Source organism: Narcine bancroftii, chromosome 5 (assembly GCF_036971445.1).
Source record: "Narcine bancroftii isolate sNarBan1 chromosome 5, sNarBan1.hap1, whole genome shotgun sequence".
Classification (NCBI taxonomy): domain Eukaryota; kingdom Metazoa; phylum Chordata; class Chondrichthyes; order Torpediniformes; family Narcinidae; genus Narcine; species Narcine bancroftii.
In genome coordinates this window covers 180389660-180404456 of record NC_091473.1, presented here as the reverse complement: position 1 = coordinate 180404456, position 14797 = coordinate 180389660, and the positions used below count along the sequence as shown (strand labels likewise).

At 47.4% G+C, this 14797-nt stretch overlaps 1 protein-coding gene across 1 annotated transcript in view; it reads left to right on the top strand.

The window, feature by feature from the left end:
- The first annotated feature begins 2109 nt into the window (after positions 1-2109).
- The window catches only part of LOC138764259 (Friend leukemia integration 1 transcription factor-like), a 91809-nt gene continuing 79121 nt past the window's right edge, over positions 2110-14797 (top strand). The window contains exon 1 of the mRNA XM_069939926.1: positions 2110-2288. Coding sequence (XP_069796027.1) covers positions 2271-2288 — 18 coding nt within the window. The 5' untranslated portion in view covers positions 2110-2270. The remainder of the gene's footprint in view (positions 2289-14797) is intronic.

Below are 14797 nucleotides of genomic sequence, written 5' to 3'. Positions count from 1 at the left end.
CGTCCAAACCAGGAGAACAGATCGAGTAAATGCATGGAGTGTGTTCTAGCCCAGAGAAGGGGAATTGATGACTGGTTTAAGGTTAAGGTGATGGGGGGGGGGGGGGTGGGGGGAGACATTTAGCAGGAACCTGAGGGGGAACAGAGGGCGTGGGTGTGTGGATCAGGCTGCTAGAGGAGGGGGTTGAGGCACTGACTGTTGCAACATTTAAGAATAAAATGGGTCGGATCTGTGGATAGAATGGCTTTAGAGGGACGTGGGGCAGGTGAGTGACATTTTGGTTGGCGTGGCTGAGTTCGACTGAAGAGCCTGTTCCCATAGTTTGACTCTATTTCACTGAGACCCCAGTATCTGCGGATCATCCTGTTTCAGGTTCACCGGGTTGAATGCAGAAAGGAATGGGTCCTATCCCCTCCCTCTTTCCTCCTCCCCCTCCCCTTTCACCCTCCCTCCCCACTTCTCCTCCTCTCCCTCCTTCCTCCTCTCCCCTTTCCCCCTCCCTCCTCTCCCCATTTCTCCCCCTCCCTCCTCTCCCCCTCTTCTCCTCCTCTCCCCTCCATCCTCTCTCCCCTCCATCCTCTCTCCTCTCCCCGTTCCTCTCCTCTCTCTCCCCCTTCCTTTCTCCTCTCTCCCACTTCTCCCTCTCATCCCTCCACCTCCCCTTCTTTCTCTGTTCTTCCCCTCTCCCCGTTTCCCACTTCTCCTCACCCTCGTTTCCCAGTCACCCCGTCCCTCCCTCCATCCCTCCGCGTTCCCTCGCTGGCTCCCACTGACCCTCCTGTCTCGGGCCACACTCGAATTTCCTCCGCCTCGTCCTGGCTCCAGGGGAGAGGGGCCCTGGCTCCTCTCGCTTCTCCGCGGGACCTTCATCCCCTGGAAGATTCCCATGGAAATCTTCCCAGAGACCTGAGATCTTCGCTGGCTTTTGACCCAACGTGTCAGACACCCGCTGCGCAGGGATCAACACCTCTCGTTAACAGGTTAGATCAGCGCCCCCCTCCCCATTCTCTCGCTGTCGCTCTCCCCACCCACCCTCGCTCTCACTCTCTCTCACCCTTACACACATCTCAATTCTCCCTCTCCAGTTACGTTCTATAAAACTATTTGTCTCTCTCGTTCTCTCCCCTCCCACTCTCTTCATTCCCCCTCTCTCCCCTCTATCGACTGTCCCGGGGATTGCTCGCTCTCCCGCAGATCGGCGGTGCATCTGAGCCCCGGCCGATTCTCGGCGTCCCTCCTGTCTGTCGGGGAGAAATCTGGCGCAATCCCGCCCTCCAAACCACACATTTCCAATCTCGCCCTCCCCTCCCTTCCCCTCTCCAGGGCGTGACTGTTGTCAGCCTGAAGCCTTGCTTTTCATCCCCTTATATACCTGCTGGACAAAATTCCTCTCTGGCACCTTCTCAACACAGGACGCCTTCCCCCACTCTTTTCCCCTCCTCTCTCTCGCGCCCTTTCCCCTGTCTCTCCTCCTCACTCCTCCCCGCTCAATCCTCTCCCCTCTTTCTCCCCACAACTCCAACACTCTTCCATTCTCCCCCTCACCCTCTCTCTGGCCTCAACCCACTCCCCTCACCCCTCAACCTTCTCCCCTTCACCTCACTCCCCGCTCCTCTCTCCCCTCTCCTTTCACTCCCGTCTTAAACACTCTCTCCCCCACACACTCTCTCCCACACATTCTGTCTCCCACACACTCTCCCACTCTCTCTTTCACACTCACACATACACACTCTCTCACCCTCACACACACACTTTCTCAGACACTCTCACACATCCTCTCTCACATACACACTCTCACACACTCTCTCACATACACACTCTCGCACACACACTCTCTCTCACCCTCTCTCTCTCTTGCCCTCTCTCTCACACACATACACTGTCTCTCACACAGCTCTCTCTCTCTCTCTCTCTCACACACACACACACACACACACACACACACAATTTTACACACACCTCTCTCCTTTCCACAGAGTTGACAACCACACGCACACAAAACCCTCACCTCCTCCAAGGGGACTCCGCCAACCTCCGCATCCACCAATAGCAAACCAGCGCACATCCGACTCTGACTTCACTTCCCAAATTCAGAAAAAAAAACTTTTCTTTTTGTTTCTCTTATTCATCCGGGCGTGCCGAAGGAGTTCAACACAGCAATGCTCTCGACTCTGGCCGAAGAGAAGCGTAGGTCCAGAGATTAATATTTTGTCTGGTTGCTTTCGTAAAGGAGACTGTGGTCCTCCCGGGCAACCTCCGGAGCCTCCAGGATGGACTGTACGATCAAGGTAAACTGGTCGGAGCGCTGGTCGGAGCCGAGCGCCGCCGGCAAACGCCCACAACTCTCCACAAGGCTTGGATGAACATTCACAATCCGCGCTCTCTCTTTCGAGTCTTGTTCCTTCCTTCCCGTTAGCGGTTGTCAGCCTGCGCTCTCATAACCGCTGACAGAGAGAGAGAGAGAGAGCGCGTTAAACCCAGTGTCCGGTTAACGCAATCCAAATAGCGCTTTGCACTAGTTGGAAGGCAAGGGAACTACTGGAAAAAAAAACACTTTCCAGAAAAATAACTCAGTTAGAATTGAAATGGAAGTGGCCACAGAACAGAATAGAAACCTGTTGCTTACCCCCACCCCGTCCCCAGTAGGATCTGTCCACAGTGCATCCTTGAAAAATGATGTCCCAAGCGCAAACTCTCCGAGAATTGGGTCCAGCCATTAATTATGTTTATTTTTAAAATTGTGTATTATCCTGCAAACCTTTTCATGATTTTCCAGCGAAAATTCAAGAGCAAATTGGAATTTACCACCTTGCGCAGTGGGATATGAGGGGTTCCTCGAAGAAGGACCCCCCCACGCCCGCCACCACCACCCACCCCCGATCCACCTCTCTGAGCTGCCGGTTATTTAAAGCACGATTTACATTAGCGATGGAGGCTTTGTCAGGTGCCTTATCTATTTCAGCAGGAGGCTTCCGGCCGCAATAATCCGGTTTCCTGCACTAATTTCCTGCCTTCGCGTCACAGCGCAAAGATAGAGAACGAGCTTTTGCAGCAAACTTTGGGAAGAGTTGGCCAGGGTCAAGTCCGAATTGGGGTCTACTGTGGATATGCTGTCACCCCGATGTCCCCCTTCAATCAGGCGGAGCTGTGCCGGGCCGGAGGCAGACTGCTGCCAACTCCAAGCTCCTGTGTCAAGTGTTGCTCGAAACGGGTAACCATCTCCAAATCAAACCGCAAGAAATACTGCAGTCCTTGCAGGAGCGCGGGTGTCTGCACCCAGTGCAGCGAGCTGCGCGCCTCCGACTTCTGCTTTCTGTGGGCGCAGCTGTCAGAGGAGCGTTAGAAACTCACTCTCACACACACTCACACAGAGACATGAACATACATTTAGATACCAACACTCTCTCACACAGAAACACATACAAACACATCAACTCACACCCATCTACTCACACCCACCCACCCATCTACTCAAACCCACACACACATCAACTCACACCCACCCACCCATCTACTCAAACCCACACACACATCAACTCACACCCACCCACCCATCTACTCAAACCCACACACACATCAACTCACACCCACCCACCCATCTACTCAAACCCACACACACATCAACTCAAACCCACACACACATCAACTCACACCCACCCACCCATCTACTCAAACCCACACACACATCAACTCACACCCACCCACCCATCTACTCAAACCCACACACACATCAACTCAAACCCACACACACATCAACTCACACCCACCCACCCATCTACTCAAACCCACACACACATCAACTCACACCCACCCACACATCTACTCAAACCCACACACACATCAACTCACACCCACCCACCCATCTACTCAAACCCACACACACATCAACTCACACCCACCCACCCATCTACTCACACCCACCCACACATCAACTCACACCCACCCACCCATCTACTCAAACCCACACACACATCAACTCACACCCACCCACCCATCTACTCACACCCACCCACACATCAACTCACACCCACCCACCCATCTACTCAAACCCACACACACATCAACTCACACACACACATCAACTCACACACACATCTACTCACACCCACCCACACATCAACTCACACCCACCCACCCATCTACACACACACACACACACACACACACACACACACACACACACACACACACACACACACACACGCACACCAGATACAACAGTGAGACATGGTACAGCAGTCTCCGAGTCTCAATGTGAGGACCCGGTCAACACCAAAGGTGGAATCATCCCTCCCGAGGGAGGAGGCGGCAGCTTCATTGAGATGAAGGGTCAGTTCAACCGGGTGCAGAGAGGAAAGGAAACTTGTCAACAATATGTATCCCTAATGCAGAGAAACAAGGAAGCAAACTTTCCAATCCCATCTTTGCCAGGTTGTGGAAACTTGCCAGCGATCCCCCAGGGATGTGTCTGGTGTGATAAATGGAGGTGTGGTGCTCTGAAGGCGATTTCATTTTATTCTTTCGTAGAGATAAAGGATCTGAGATGTGATGTGTGGACATTTTCACTGCAATGTTGTAGTTTTGCTATGTTCACTCAGTGAGTTGTACCAGCAGGAGAACCAATGTTCTGTCTTAGATACAGTACAACATACACACTTCCAAGGTCAGACACCGAGAGAAGTTCCTTCCGCACCATCCACTCCCGGGATCAGGTACAGAGTGAATCACCCTCTGCACTGTCCACTCCCGGGGTCAGCTACAGAGTGAATCTCCCTCTGCACCGTCCACTCCCGGGGTCAGCTACAGAGTGAATCTCCCTCCACACCATCCACTCCTGGGGTCAGCTACAGAGTGAATCTCCCTCTGCACTGTCCACTCCCGGGGTCAGCTACAGAGTGAATCTCCCTCTGCACCGTCCACTCCCGGGGTCAGCTACAGAGTGAATCTCCCTCTGCACCGTCCACTCCAGGGGTCAGCTACAGAGTGAATCTCCCTCCACATCGTCCACTCCTGGGGTCAGCTACAGAGTGAATCTCCCTCTGCACCGTCCACTCCTGGGGTCAGCTACAGAGTGAATCTCCCTCTGCACCATCCACTCCCGGGGTCAACTACAGAGTGAATCACCCTCCGCACCATCCCATCACCCACTCCCAGGGTCAGACCCAGAGTGAAGCTCCCTCCACACCATCCCATCACACACTCCCGGCGTTAGACACAAAATGAAGCTCCCTCCGCACTATCCCATCACACACTCCTTGCGTTAGACACATAGTGAAGCTCCCTCCGCATCGTCCCATCACACACTCCCAAGGTCAGACACAGAGTGAACTCCCTCTGCACCATCCCATCACACACTCCTGGGATTAGACACAGAGTGAAGTTCCCTCCTCTCTGCGAACCTTGCTCATGAGACACATTCCCCAATCCAGGAAACATCTCAGTGAATCTATTCTGCCCCCTTTCCACAGCTCCCACATCTTCCCTGTAATGAGGGGACCAGAACTGAACATGTGTGGTCTCCCCAGAGATTTGTTGAGCTGCAACATGACCTCTTGACTCCTAAACTCAACCCCTAACTAATGAAGCCCGTCGCACCATATACATTATTAACTTCCCCGCAGGGATTATTGGAGGATGAATCTCACCGAAGTAACCAAGGCATTTCATGGTGGTGTAATGGGGGAACAGAATGTGAAGCTCCTGACAGACAGTTCCAGATTCGACCCCCATCTCTTTCCCTACCCCTTACTCCACCCCCTCCTCCCCTCAAACAAGGAAAGCTAAGCCTTCTTCCATCTCTCCTCGCGACTGAGCTCTCCATCCCACATAACACCTGGACGAATCGCCTCTGGGCCTCGCCTGCCCTTCTCCCAAATGCAGTATCACCCTTCCTATCAGATGGCGAGTAGGACTGCACTCAATCTTCCAGCAGAGGTCAAACCAATGGGTTGTACCAGTTTGTCCCAACTCTTGTTATTGATTGCTCTGCCTGTGACCCAGTCAGTGTAGGACCAGTTCGTTGCCTCTCTGCCCATTTTCCTGTCTATCTATCATTTATTTTTCTGTCTCATTTCCTCTCTCCTCTCCCACTCTACTATCTCTCCAACATTCTATCCTTCTGTTTGTCTATATATCCATCTCTCTATCTTTCTCTTCCCCTCTACCTCTCCCCCTCTCTCCAGCATTCTCTCTCTTTGTCCATGTTTCTAGGAATCCCCCTTGATCCCTCTATCTCCTCTATCTATTATCCATTTATCTCTCCATTTCCCAGCCCCCACCCCCACCCCCCTCTCTCTGTGCAGTCTTGGGCTTCTTATTTGAGCAAAGAAGTGCTGGAGTTGGGGAGGGTTCAGCTTGAAAGATACCAGGAATTAAAGGGTTAGTCTGAGGACCGATTATCGACCTTTGGACTGTGTGGATCTATGAACGATGAAGCCCTATCTCTCTTTCCACCCCCCCCCCCCAAGATTCTTCCATTCTCTCCTTCACACACCAGGGTCATAGATCTATATGGCGCAGGCACAGGCCCTTCACCCCATCTACTCCATACTGGCTCAGCTATCTGCTTGAGCTCGTGTATCACCCTGTGGAATTGGTGGTTCTCAACCTTTTTCCTTCCACTCTCATCCCATTTTAAGTGATCCCTAGGCAATTGGTGCTCTGTGATTAGTGAGGGATTGCTGAAGGTTGGATGTGAGTGGGAAGGGAAGGTTGAGAATCACTGCTCTAGACCCAATTGTAACTGAAATATTTTGCTGGAGAAAAATTGTCGTTGGCACATTTCGTTTGGAGTTCTGAAACCCTGCACAGAACAAGTCAATGAGGGATAATTAAAACAGGGATTTCAAATGTTTTCTTTTCACCCACATCCCACCCTAAGCAATCCTTTACTAATCACAGAGCACTGATTGGATCAGTGGTGTGTGAGTGGAATGAAAAAGGTTGAGAACCACTGAGTTCGACCTTCCCTACCCATGGACCCCTACCAATGTGTTTTAAATGTTGCAACTGATCAAGAGACCAAGAGTAGTTGGTGACTTTTTAACCTGTTGGTGGTGGAACAGATGGGTGGGACATGAGGAATATCTATAGGGCAGAGCCATGTGGGGGTAAGATATTGGTGGTGATACAGGTGGACAGGTTAGTGAGGGCAGCCAGAGAGGGGGGAGAGAAGGAGGGGGGAAGCAAGAGGTAGGGAGAAGGATGAGGAGGGAGAAGGGGAGAGAAAGAGAGAGGGAAGGAGATAGATAGTGAGGGAGGGTGGGAGAAATAGAGAGAATAAGGAGAGGGGACAGAGAAGGGCAGTAAAGGAGAGAGGGAGGGGACAGAGAGGGAGGGAGTGAGAGGCAAAGAGAGAGAGAAAGGAGGGAGAGAAGAAAAAAGGGAGAGGGAGTGAGAGAAATAAAAAGAAAGGGAGGGATGGGAAGGGAAAGAGAGAGCAAATGAGGGGGAAGGAGGGGAGAGAAGCAGAGATCAGCTTAGATGGTGTTGTGGACCAGAGGGACTGTGACAGGTGAACACCAACCGGGCCTTTTTGACTCCAAAGAACTAGATGTTGTTATATCACCAATGACCCAAGTTTGAGTCTTGGAAGGAGTTTGTATGTTCTCCCCGTGTCTACGAGTGGTTTTCCTGGTGTGGGGGGGGAGGCTCTGGTTTCCTTGCACCCTTCAGTAGCGTACAGGTTATTTGGGGTATTTGGATGACATGGGCTCATGGGCCGGAAGGGCCTGTTACCCTGCTATGTCTCTGAATTAGATAAAATGAAAAGAGAGTTTAAGTTGTGGAGAGAAGGAAGATTGGAGAAAGGATAAAGGATATGTTATCGGCAAGGTGAAGGAAGGTGGTTGGGAGGATACAATTTACATGTAAAGGGAAATGAGAGGGTGAGAAAAGTTGGATCAGTTCAGGGGGTATGTGGACAGGTTTGTTGGTAGAAGGGGCAAACATAGAGAAACTGGACTGTCTTCTGTGGGAAACTTAGCACTGAGGAGTTGGGCTGAAGGGCCTTCTCCAAACTGATGTGGCTCTTTGAGTGGACAGTTTGTGACGTGAGAGCAGTTAGAAAAGCAAAATCACAGATGTCAAGGCTGAGATGTAGAGTTGGGGGGGTGATGGGACAAAGGAAATATCTTTGATTGGATGAGGTCAGGGTTGTCACAAGGATAAGATGTTGATGAACTGTCTAGTTGATAGATGAATGGAGGCTGGTGGTTGGAGAGAGAGGATGTAATAGCTGTGAAATGAAGGGCTGTAAAGAGAGGGGAAGAGATTGATAGGGCAAAGAAAGGATTTTTGGGTGAGGTGGGAGTGGTCACGATCATAAGATGTTGAGGAAATCATCTGGTTGATAATGCTGTAGGGTACAGGTAGACAGAGAAAATGCAGGAAAAGAAATATAATCGCTGTGAGATGGAGGGCCATAAAGGGGGTATGGGTACAACATGGAACACTACAGCACAGTACAGGCCCTTCAGCATGTTGTACTGACCCATATATTCCTACCAAAAAAAATGTGAAACCCTCCCTTCCCCATAACCCTCTATTTTCCTTGTACCCATGTTCCTGTCTAAGAGTCTCTTAAATTCCCCTATTGTTCCTGCTTCCACCACCACCCATGGCGAGGCATTCCAGGCCCCAACAACTCTCTGTGTAAAAATCTTACCCCTGATGTCTCCCCTAAACTTCACTTTGTACACACATCTTCTGGTGTTTGCTGATCCCGCCCTTGGAAATAGGCACTGGCTGTCCACCTTGTCTATGCCCCTCATCAACTTGTCGACCTCTATCAAGCCTCCTCTCATCCTTCTTCGCTCCAAAGAGAAAAGTCCCAGCTCTGCGAACCTTACCTCATGAGACCCGTTCTCCAATCCAGGCAACACCCTGGTGAATCTCCTCTGCCCCCTTTCCACAGTTCCCACATCCTTCCTGTATTGAGGTGACCAGAAATGAATACAATATTCCATGTGTGGTCTCACCAGAGATTTGTGGAGTTGTAACATGACCTCTCCTGAACTCAATCCCTCTATTAATGAAGCCCAGTGTCCCATAGGGCTCATTAACTCTCCCATTAACCTGCGTGGTGACCTTGAGGGGTGCATGGATTTGGACCCCACGGTCTGTCTGTTCCTCCACACTTTACATATCCGACCATTAACCCTGTCCTCAGCCGTCAGGTTCGATCTACCAAAATGCATCACCTCACACTGATCCAGATTGAACTCCATCTGCCACTTTTCTGCCCAACACTGCATCCTGTCTCGATCCTGTGGTAGCCTCTGACAAACACAGCACCTCCAACATTTGTGTCATCTGCAGAGGGTGAGGCCCAGGGTTGCTGAAATGGATAAGTTGGCTGATAGATTAATGAGAGAGGCTGGAGAAATTGAGCATAAACAAAGGTCCTCAGGAGTTGGTTGAACGAGGAAGGTGGGACAGTGGAGGGAAGAGAGAGAGAAACTGTGAACAACGGAACTGAGGCCAAAATTGGGAACTTTGGATCTGCTCAGAAGGGAAGGGGGTTGGGGAAAGTCATTGTTAACTCTTTCTTGGCTGGGGCGGCAGCAGAAAATCTACAAGATTAGGAGGGGCTTAGATAGGATGGATATCCACCATCCCTTTCCCCAGGGAACATTTTTTTAATGTACAGCATGGTAACAGGCCCTTCTAGCCTAGGAGCTTTGAGCTGTCCAATACATCCAATTGGCCAACAAACCCCAGGATGCTTTTGGAGGGTGGGAGAAAACTTGATCCCCCAGAGGAAACCCACGCAGGCACGGGGAGTACGTGCAAACTCCTTCAAGACAGCATGGGGTTGGAACCCAGGCTACTGCCGTTGTAACTGCACTACATTAACCGTGCCTCACTGTTCAAGGCGAGGGGAGCAAAGTTTTGAGGAGATGAGTTATTTTTTACACAGAGAGTGGTGGAGGCCTGGAATGTGTGGCTGGGGTGGGGTTGGAGGCTGGGACAATAGGGACGTTTAAAAGACTCTCAGACAGGAAGAGAAATGGAGGGTTGTGGGTGTGAGGGGGGAAGGGGAGATTATTGAGTAGGTTCACATGGGTCGGCACAACATTGTGGACTGAAGGGCCTGCCCTGTGCTGGAATATCCTATGTTCTCCAGCCCCTAGATCCCCTTCAGTCTCGACAACGTCCTGGTGAAGGTTGTTGTTTAAACTCTCTCCACCCTCAGGACATTAGAGTTTGCAAACTGTAGCCACGAAAATGGGTCACATGCACAACTCGAACCACTGTTTAAACAAAATCTTCAGCAAGTGACTAGAACCTTGTTAAATCAACAGGGATTGTGGTTGGTTGGTGGTTTTTTTGTAGATCAACAGTAGTTCTGATGCCCCACCCATCTTAACATGAACGTTTCAGAAAGAATTGTTGAGATTAGTGCAGTTTCGGATGGTCTGTTTTTGGAGAACATCTACCAGGCAGAGAAACAGAGAGAAAACATAGGTCACCTGGGTCTTGGTAAGGCATTCCCTCCTGCCCCACTGGAGGCCACAGTACACTTAATTCTTCACACTTCAAGTAACATAAATATGCTCTATGCTTTTTTTATGTAGACGGTAGGAGAGAAGTATGGAAGAAGGGGGACCATAACCTTTCAGTTGAGTCCTAAGGGAGACATAGCTGGAAAAAAAGTCGGATCTGTCCAACTCTCCCACCTTCACTAGTCCCATCTGCCCCATGTCCCTCTCAACCTGTCTGATCCACGGATCCATCAAACTCTCCCACCCACACTGGTCTCACCTGCTGCATGTCCCTCTCAACCTGTTCAATTCACGGATCCATCCAACTCTCCCACCCACACTGGTCCCACCTGCCCCATGTCCCTCTCAACCTGTCCTATCCACCAATCCATCCAACTGTCCCTCTAATCCCACCCTATCCATGAATCTGTCCAGTTTTTTTCTTAAATGTTGCAATAGCACCTGCCTCCATCATCTCCTCCTGCAGCCCGTTCCATACACCCACTGCCCTCTATATAATCAATTTTGTAATATGTTTTTGATGAATATGGTGGGAGAGATATATGGAAGAAACCAACTAAACTTGATTGCTTCATGGGCGCCATAAACTTTGAACAGGGTCCTAAGGTTGAGAATGGCTGGATAGACAGGGCATGTTCAAATTTCAGATTTTTTACATGACATTGTATACAACCCTGAGATTCTTTTTCCTGCGGGCCAGGTAGAATGACTACTTATTGGTAGCGCAAAAAACTGTACACGAAAAAAAAAAGAACTGTAAACAACCAGACTGGGCAACTGTATGTGGGCTAAGGACTGGCAGATGGAGTTTAACTCAGGTCACAGACCAAGGTAGGTAAATGATATTGGAGGCATTGTGGACAGTGAAGAAGGTTTTTTTTTAACTTTATTTATTCATTCAAAAAACAAATAGTATATGACATATACAAAAATTAACCATAAGCATGAATGTTATTTTTTATATATAGAAAAAAGGAAAAGAAAAGAACCCCCCCTCCCCCTTCAGCCAACTCTCCTAAGGAGAGCCATAAAGAAAGAAAAAAGAAAAAATATTAAAGAAAAATTAAGTATACATATTAAGATCTAATCAATGTCAATTTAAATGTAAATATTCTGAATATAACAACCACTTATTAATAAAAAAATTATAATTATCACGCGAAACATGTAATTTTTCCAATTATTAAACAATATTTCATCTCATTATGCCATCTATTAATATCAATCATATTTGTATCTTTCCACATCCCAGCAAAACATTTTTTCGCTACAGATAAAGCTAAATATGCAAAAGCAAGCTGAAACTTATCTAATCCCAAACCTTTCAGAGGTTGCAAACTACCCAATAAAAATACTGTTGGATCTAAAACTATTTTAATTTTATACAGGTATTCTAAAAACAATTTAATTTTCTTCCAAAAAGATTGTATATGTATACATGACCAAACAGCATGAAAAAAAGTTCCAACTGTATTACCACATCTAAAATACAAATCTGATTAATGAAAACCATACTTTTTTAATTTTTCAGGTGTTAAGTATAATTGATGTAAAAAATTATAGTTAATCATTGCATGACATGCATTTATCAATCTAGTTACACTATCATAACAAATATCTAACCAATCATCCTCGGAAAAAATAAAACCAATATCCGCTTGTATTAGATCTATCCCAACCCTTTTTATACATAACATCCTGTAATATTTGATACATAGATGAAATATAACCATGAAGAAGGTTTTCAAAGCTTGCAGAGGGGTCTGGACCTGCTTGAAAAATGGCAGATGGAATTTAATGCAGACAAGTGTGAGGTATTGCATGTTGGAAGGACAAACCAAGGCAGGATGTACGTGGTGAATGGTCAGGCACTGAGGAGTGTGGTAGAACAGAGGGACCTAGGAACACAGATACAGAATTCCCTGAAAGTGGTGTCACAGGTGGACAGGGTCATAAAGAGAGCTTTTGGCATATTGGCCTTCGTAAATCAAGGTACTGGGATGTTCTGGTAAAGTTAGATAAGACATTGGTGAAAATGTTTTTATTGACAACAGCTTTCTATCATTCAAACAACTCTCTGAAAAGTTTAACTTATCTAATACTCATTTATTTAGATATGAGGCATTTTCTTCTGATTTATCTGGAGCTCCTAATGTGAACTTTGTGGATGAGTTTTTTGGTTTGCTGCCTTCTCGTAGAGGTTTAATATCTATTATTTATGAAACGTTACCATGTTTAAGCTAGGCCCTGTTATTTAAAATTAAAAATGCCTGGGAATAGGATTTAAACCTTTTAATATAAGATGAAGTTTGGGATTTAATTTTTGTCAATAAGTCATTGTTTTGTGCTCGTCATTGCTTACTACAATTTCAAGTTGTATAATGGGCGTACATGTTCGAAGGTAAATTATCTTGTATTTATCCAGTATGAATTCTTGATGTGATGGATGTAAGAGAGGAGATGCTTCTCTAAGTCATAAGTTCTGGACTTGCCCTAGTCTGGAAAAATACCGGAGAGATGTCTTCCATACTTCATTAATTCCTAAAATAAATTGAGAGCCAAATCCTTTAGTTGCTCTTTTGGGAACAAATGGAAAGGATGATGTTCTTTTGACTTCAATTAAACGTCGAACTCTATCCTCATCTTCCCTTTTGGCTGGGCGAGTGATATTACTTGGATGGGAGAAGCTGCCCCACCCACTCCTGCTTAGTGTCTGAGAGACATTGTGTCCTGTTTGAACATTATTCAATTGATATTTCGATGTATAAGATTCCAAGAGCCGAGGGGGCCATTTATGAGTCATTTTCTTAGTCTTCAATATAATATTTGACCTTTGTTTTTTTTCTCTTTTTTTATTATTAAATGTGCTTATTGCCATACATCGTGGATAAAGTAGGGATGGGGGTTTGGATTTCTCTCTAATTGGGAAAAAATTATTCACATGGTTATCAATTGTGGACGTGTCTTTTGATTTCTGTTACCCCTTTTTTATTGATTTGATCTGTTAATTTACACTTAACACTCCACAAATGCTATTTGTATGTGTACAAATTTAAATGTTAAATTTAGACTCACATCAAGGTAACAGGCCATTCTGGCCCATGAGCCTACGCTGCCCAGTTACACCCCATTAACCTATATCTCCCACCCCATTACGTTTCAAAGGGTGGGAGGAAACTAGAGTCCCCGGGGAAAATCCACGTAGACACGGAGAGAACGTGCAGACTCCTTACAGACAGCATGGGATTCAAACCCTGGTCCCGATCCCGACCACTGGCTTTGTAAAGCCCAGTGTGACCGCTGTAACCATAAGCCCAACCTGCCTCCCAAAATTATGTTTTTTTTGTTTTAAGATCAAAATAATAAAAATATTTTAATAAGAAAAGACATTGGTGAGGCCAAATTTGGAGAATTGTGTGCAGTTTTGGTCGCCGAACTACAGGAAAGATCTCAATAAGATAGAAAGAGTACAGATAAGATTTACTGGGATGTTGCCCGGACTTCAGGAACTGAGTTACAGAGAAAGGTTAAACAGGTTAGGGCTTTATTCCCTGGGATATAGAACAACGAAGGGAGATTTAATTGAGGTATATAAAATGTTGAGGAAGATAGACACCCTCTGGGAAAAGCAGTTCCTCCTCATCTCCATCCTAAATCTACCACCCCAGATATTGAGGCAACGTCCTGTAGTTCTGGTCTCTCCCACCCATGGGAACAACTTACCAACCTCCATCTTTTCTCTGCCTTTCATAATTTTATACATTTCTATCAGATCCCCTCTCATTCTTCTAAATCCCAGTGAGTCCAGTCCCTGATGGCTCAATCTCTCCTCATTGGCCAACCCCCTCATCCCTGGAATCGACCTGGTGAACCCCCTCTGAATCATCTCCAAAACCAGTCCACCCTTCCTCCAATGAGGAGACCAGACTGCTTGCAGTTCTCCAGATGTGGCTTCATCAGGTCCTCGTCCAGTTGCAGCAGAACCTCACTGCTCCTCAACTCAATCCATCTAGCATTGAAGGCCGACGTTCCATTTGACAGCATGGTTGGCATGGCAGTTAGCACAACGCTGTTACAGTGCCAGCGATTGGGACCGGGGTTCGACTCCCACACTGTCTGTAAGGAGTTTGTACATCCTCCCCGTCTCTGCGTTCCCTGGGTCTCTGGTTTCCTTCCACTGTTCGAAACATACTGGGAGTGTAGGTTAATTGGATGGCAGGGGCTCGTGGGCTGGAATGGCCTGTTACTGCACTACATGTCTAAATTATAAAAATTTGAAATTTAAAATTAAT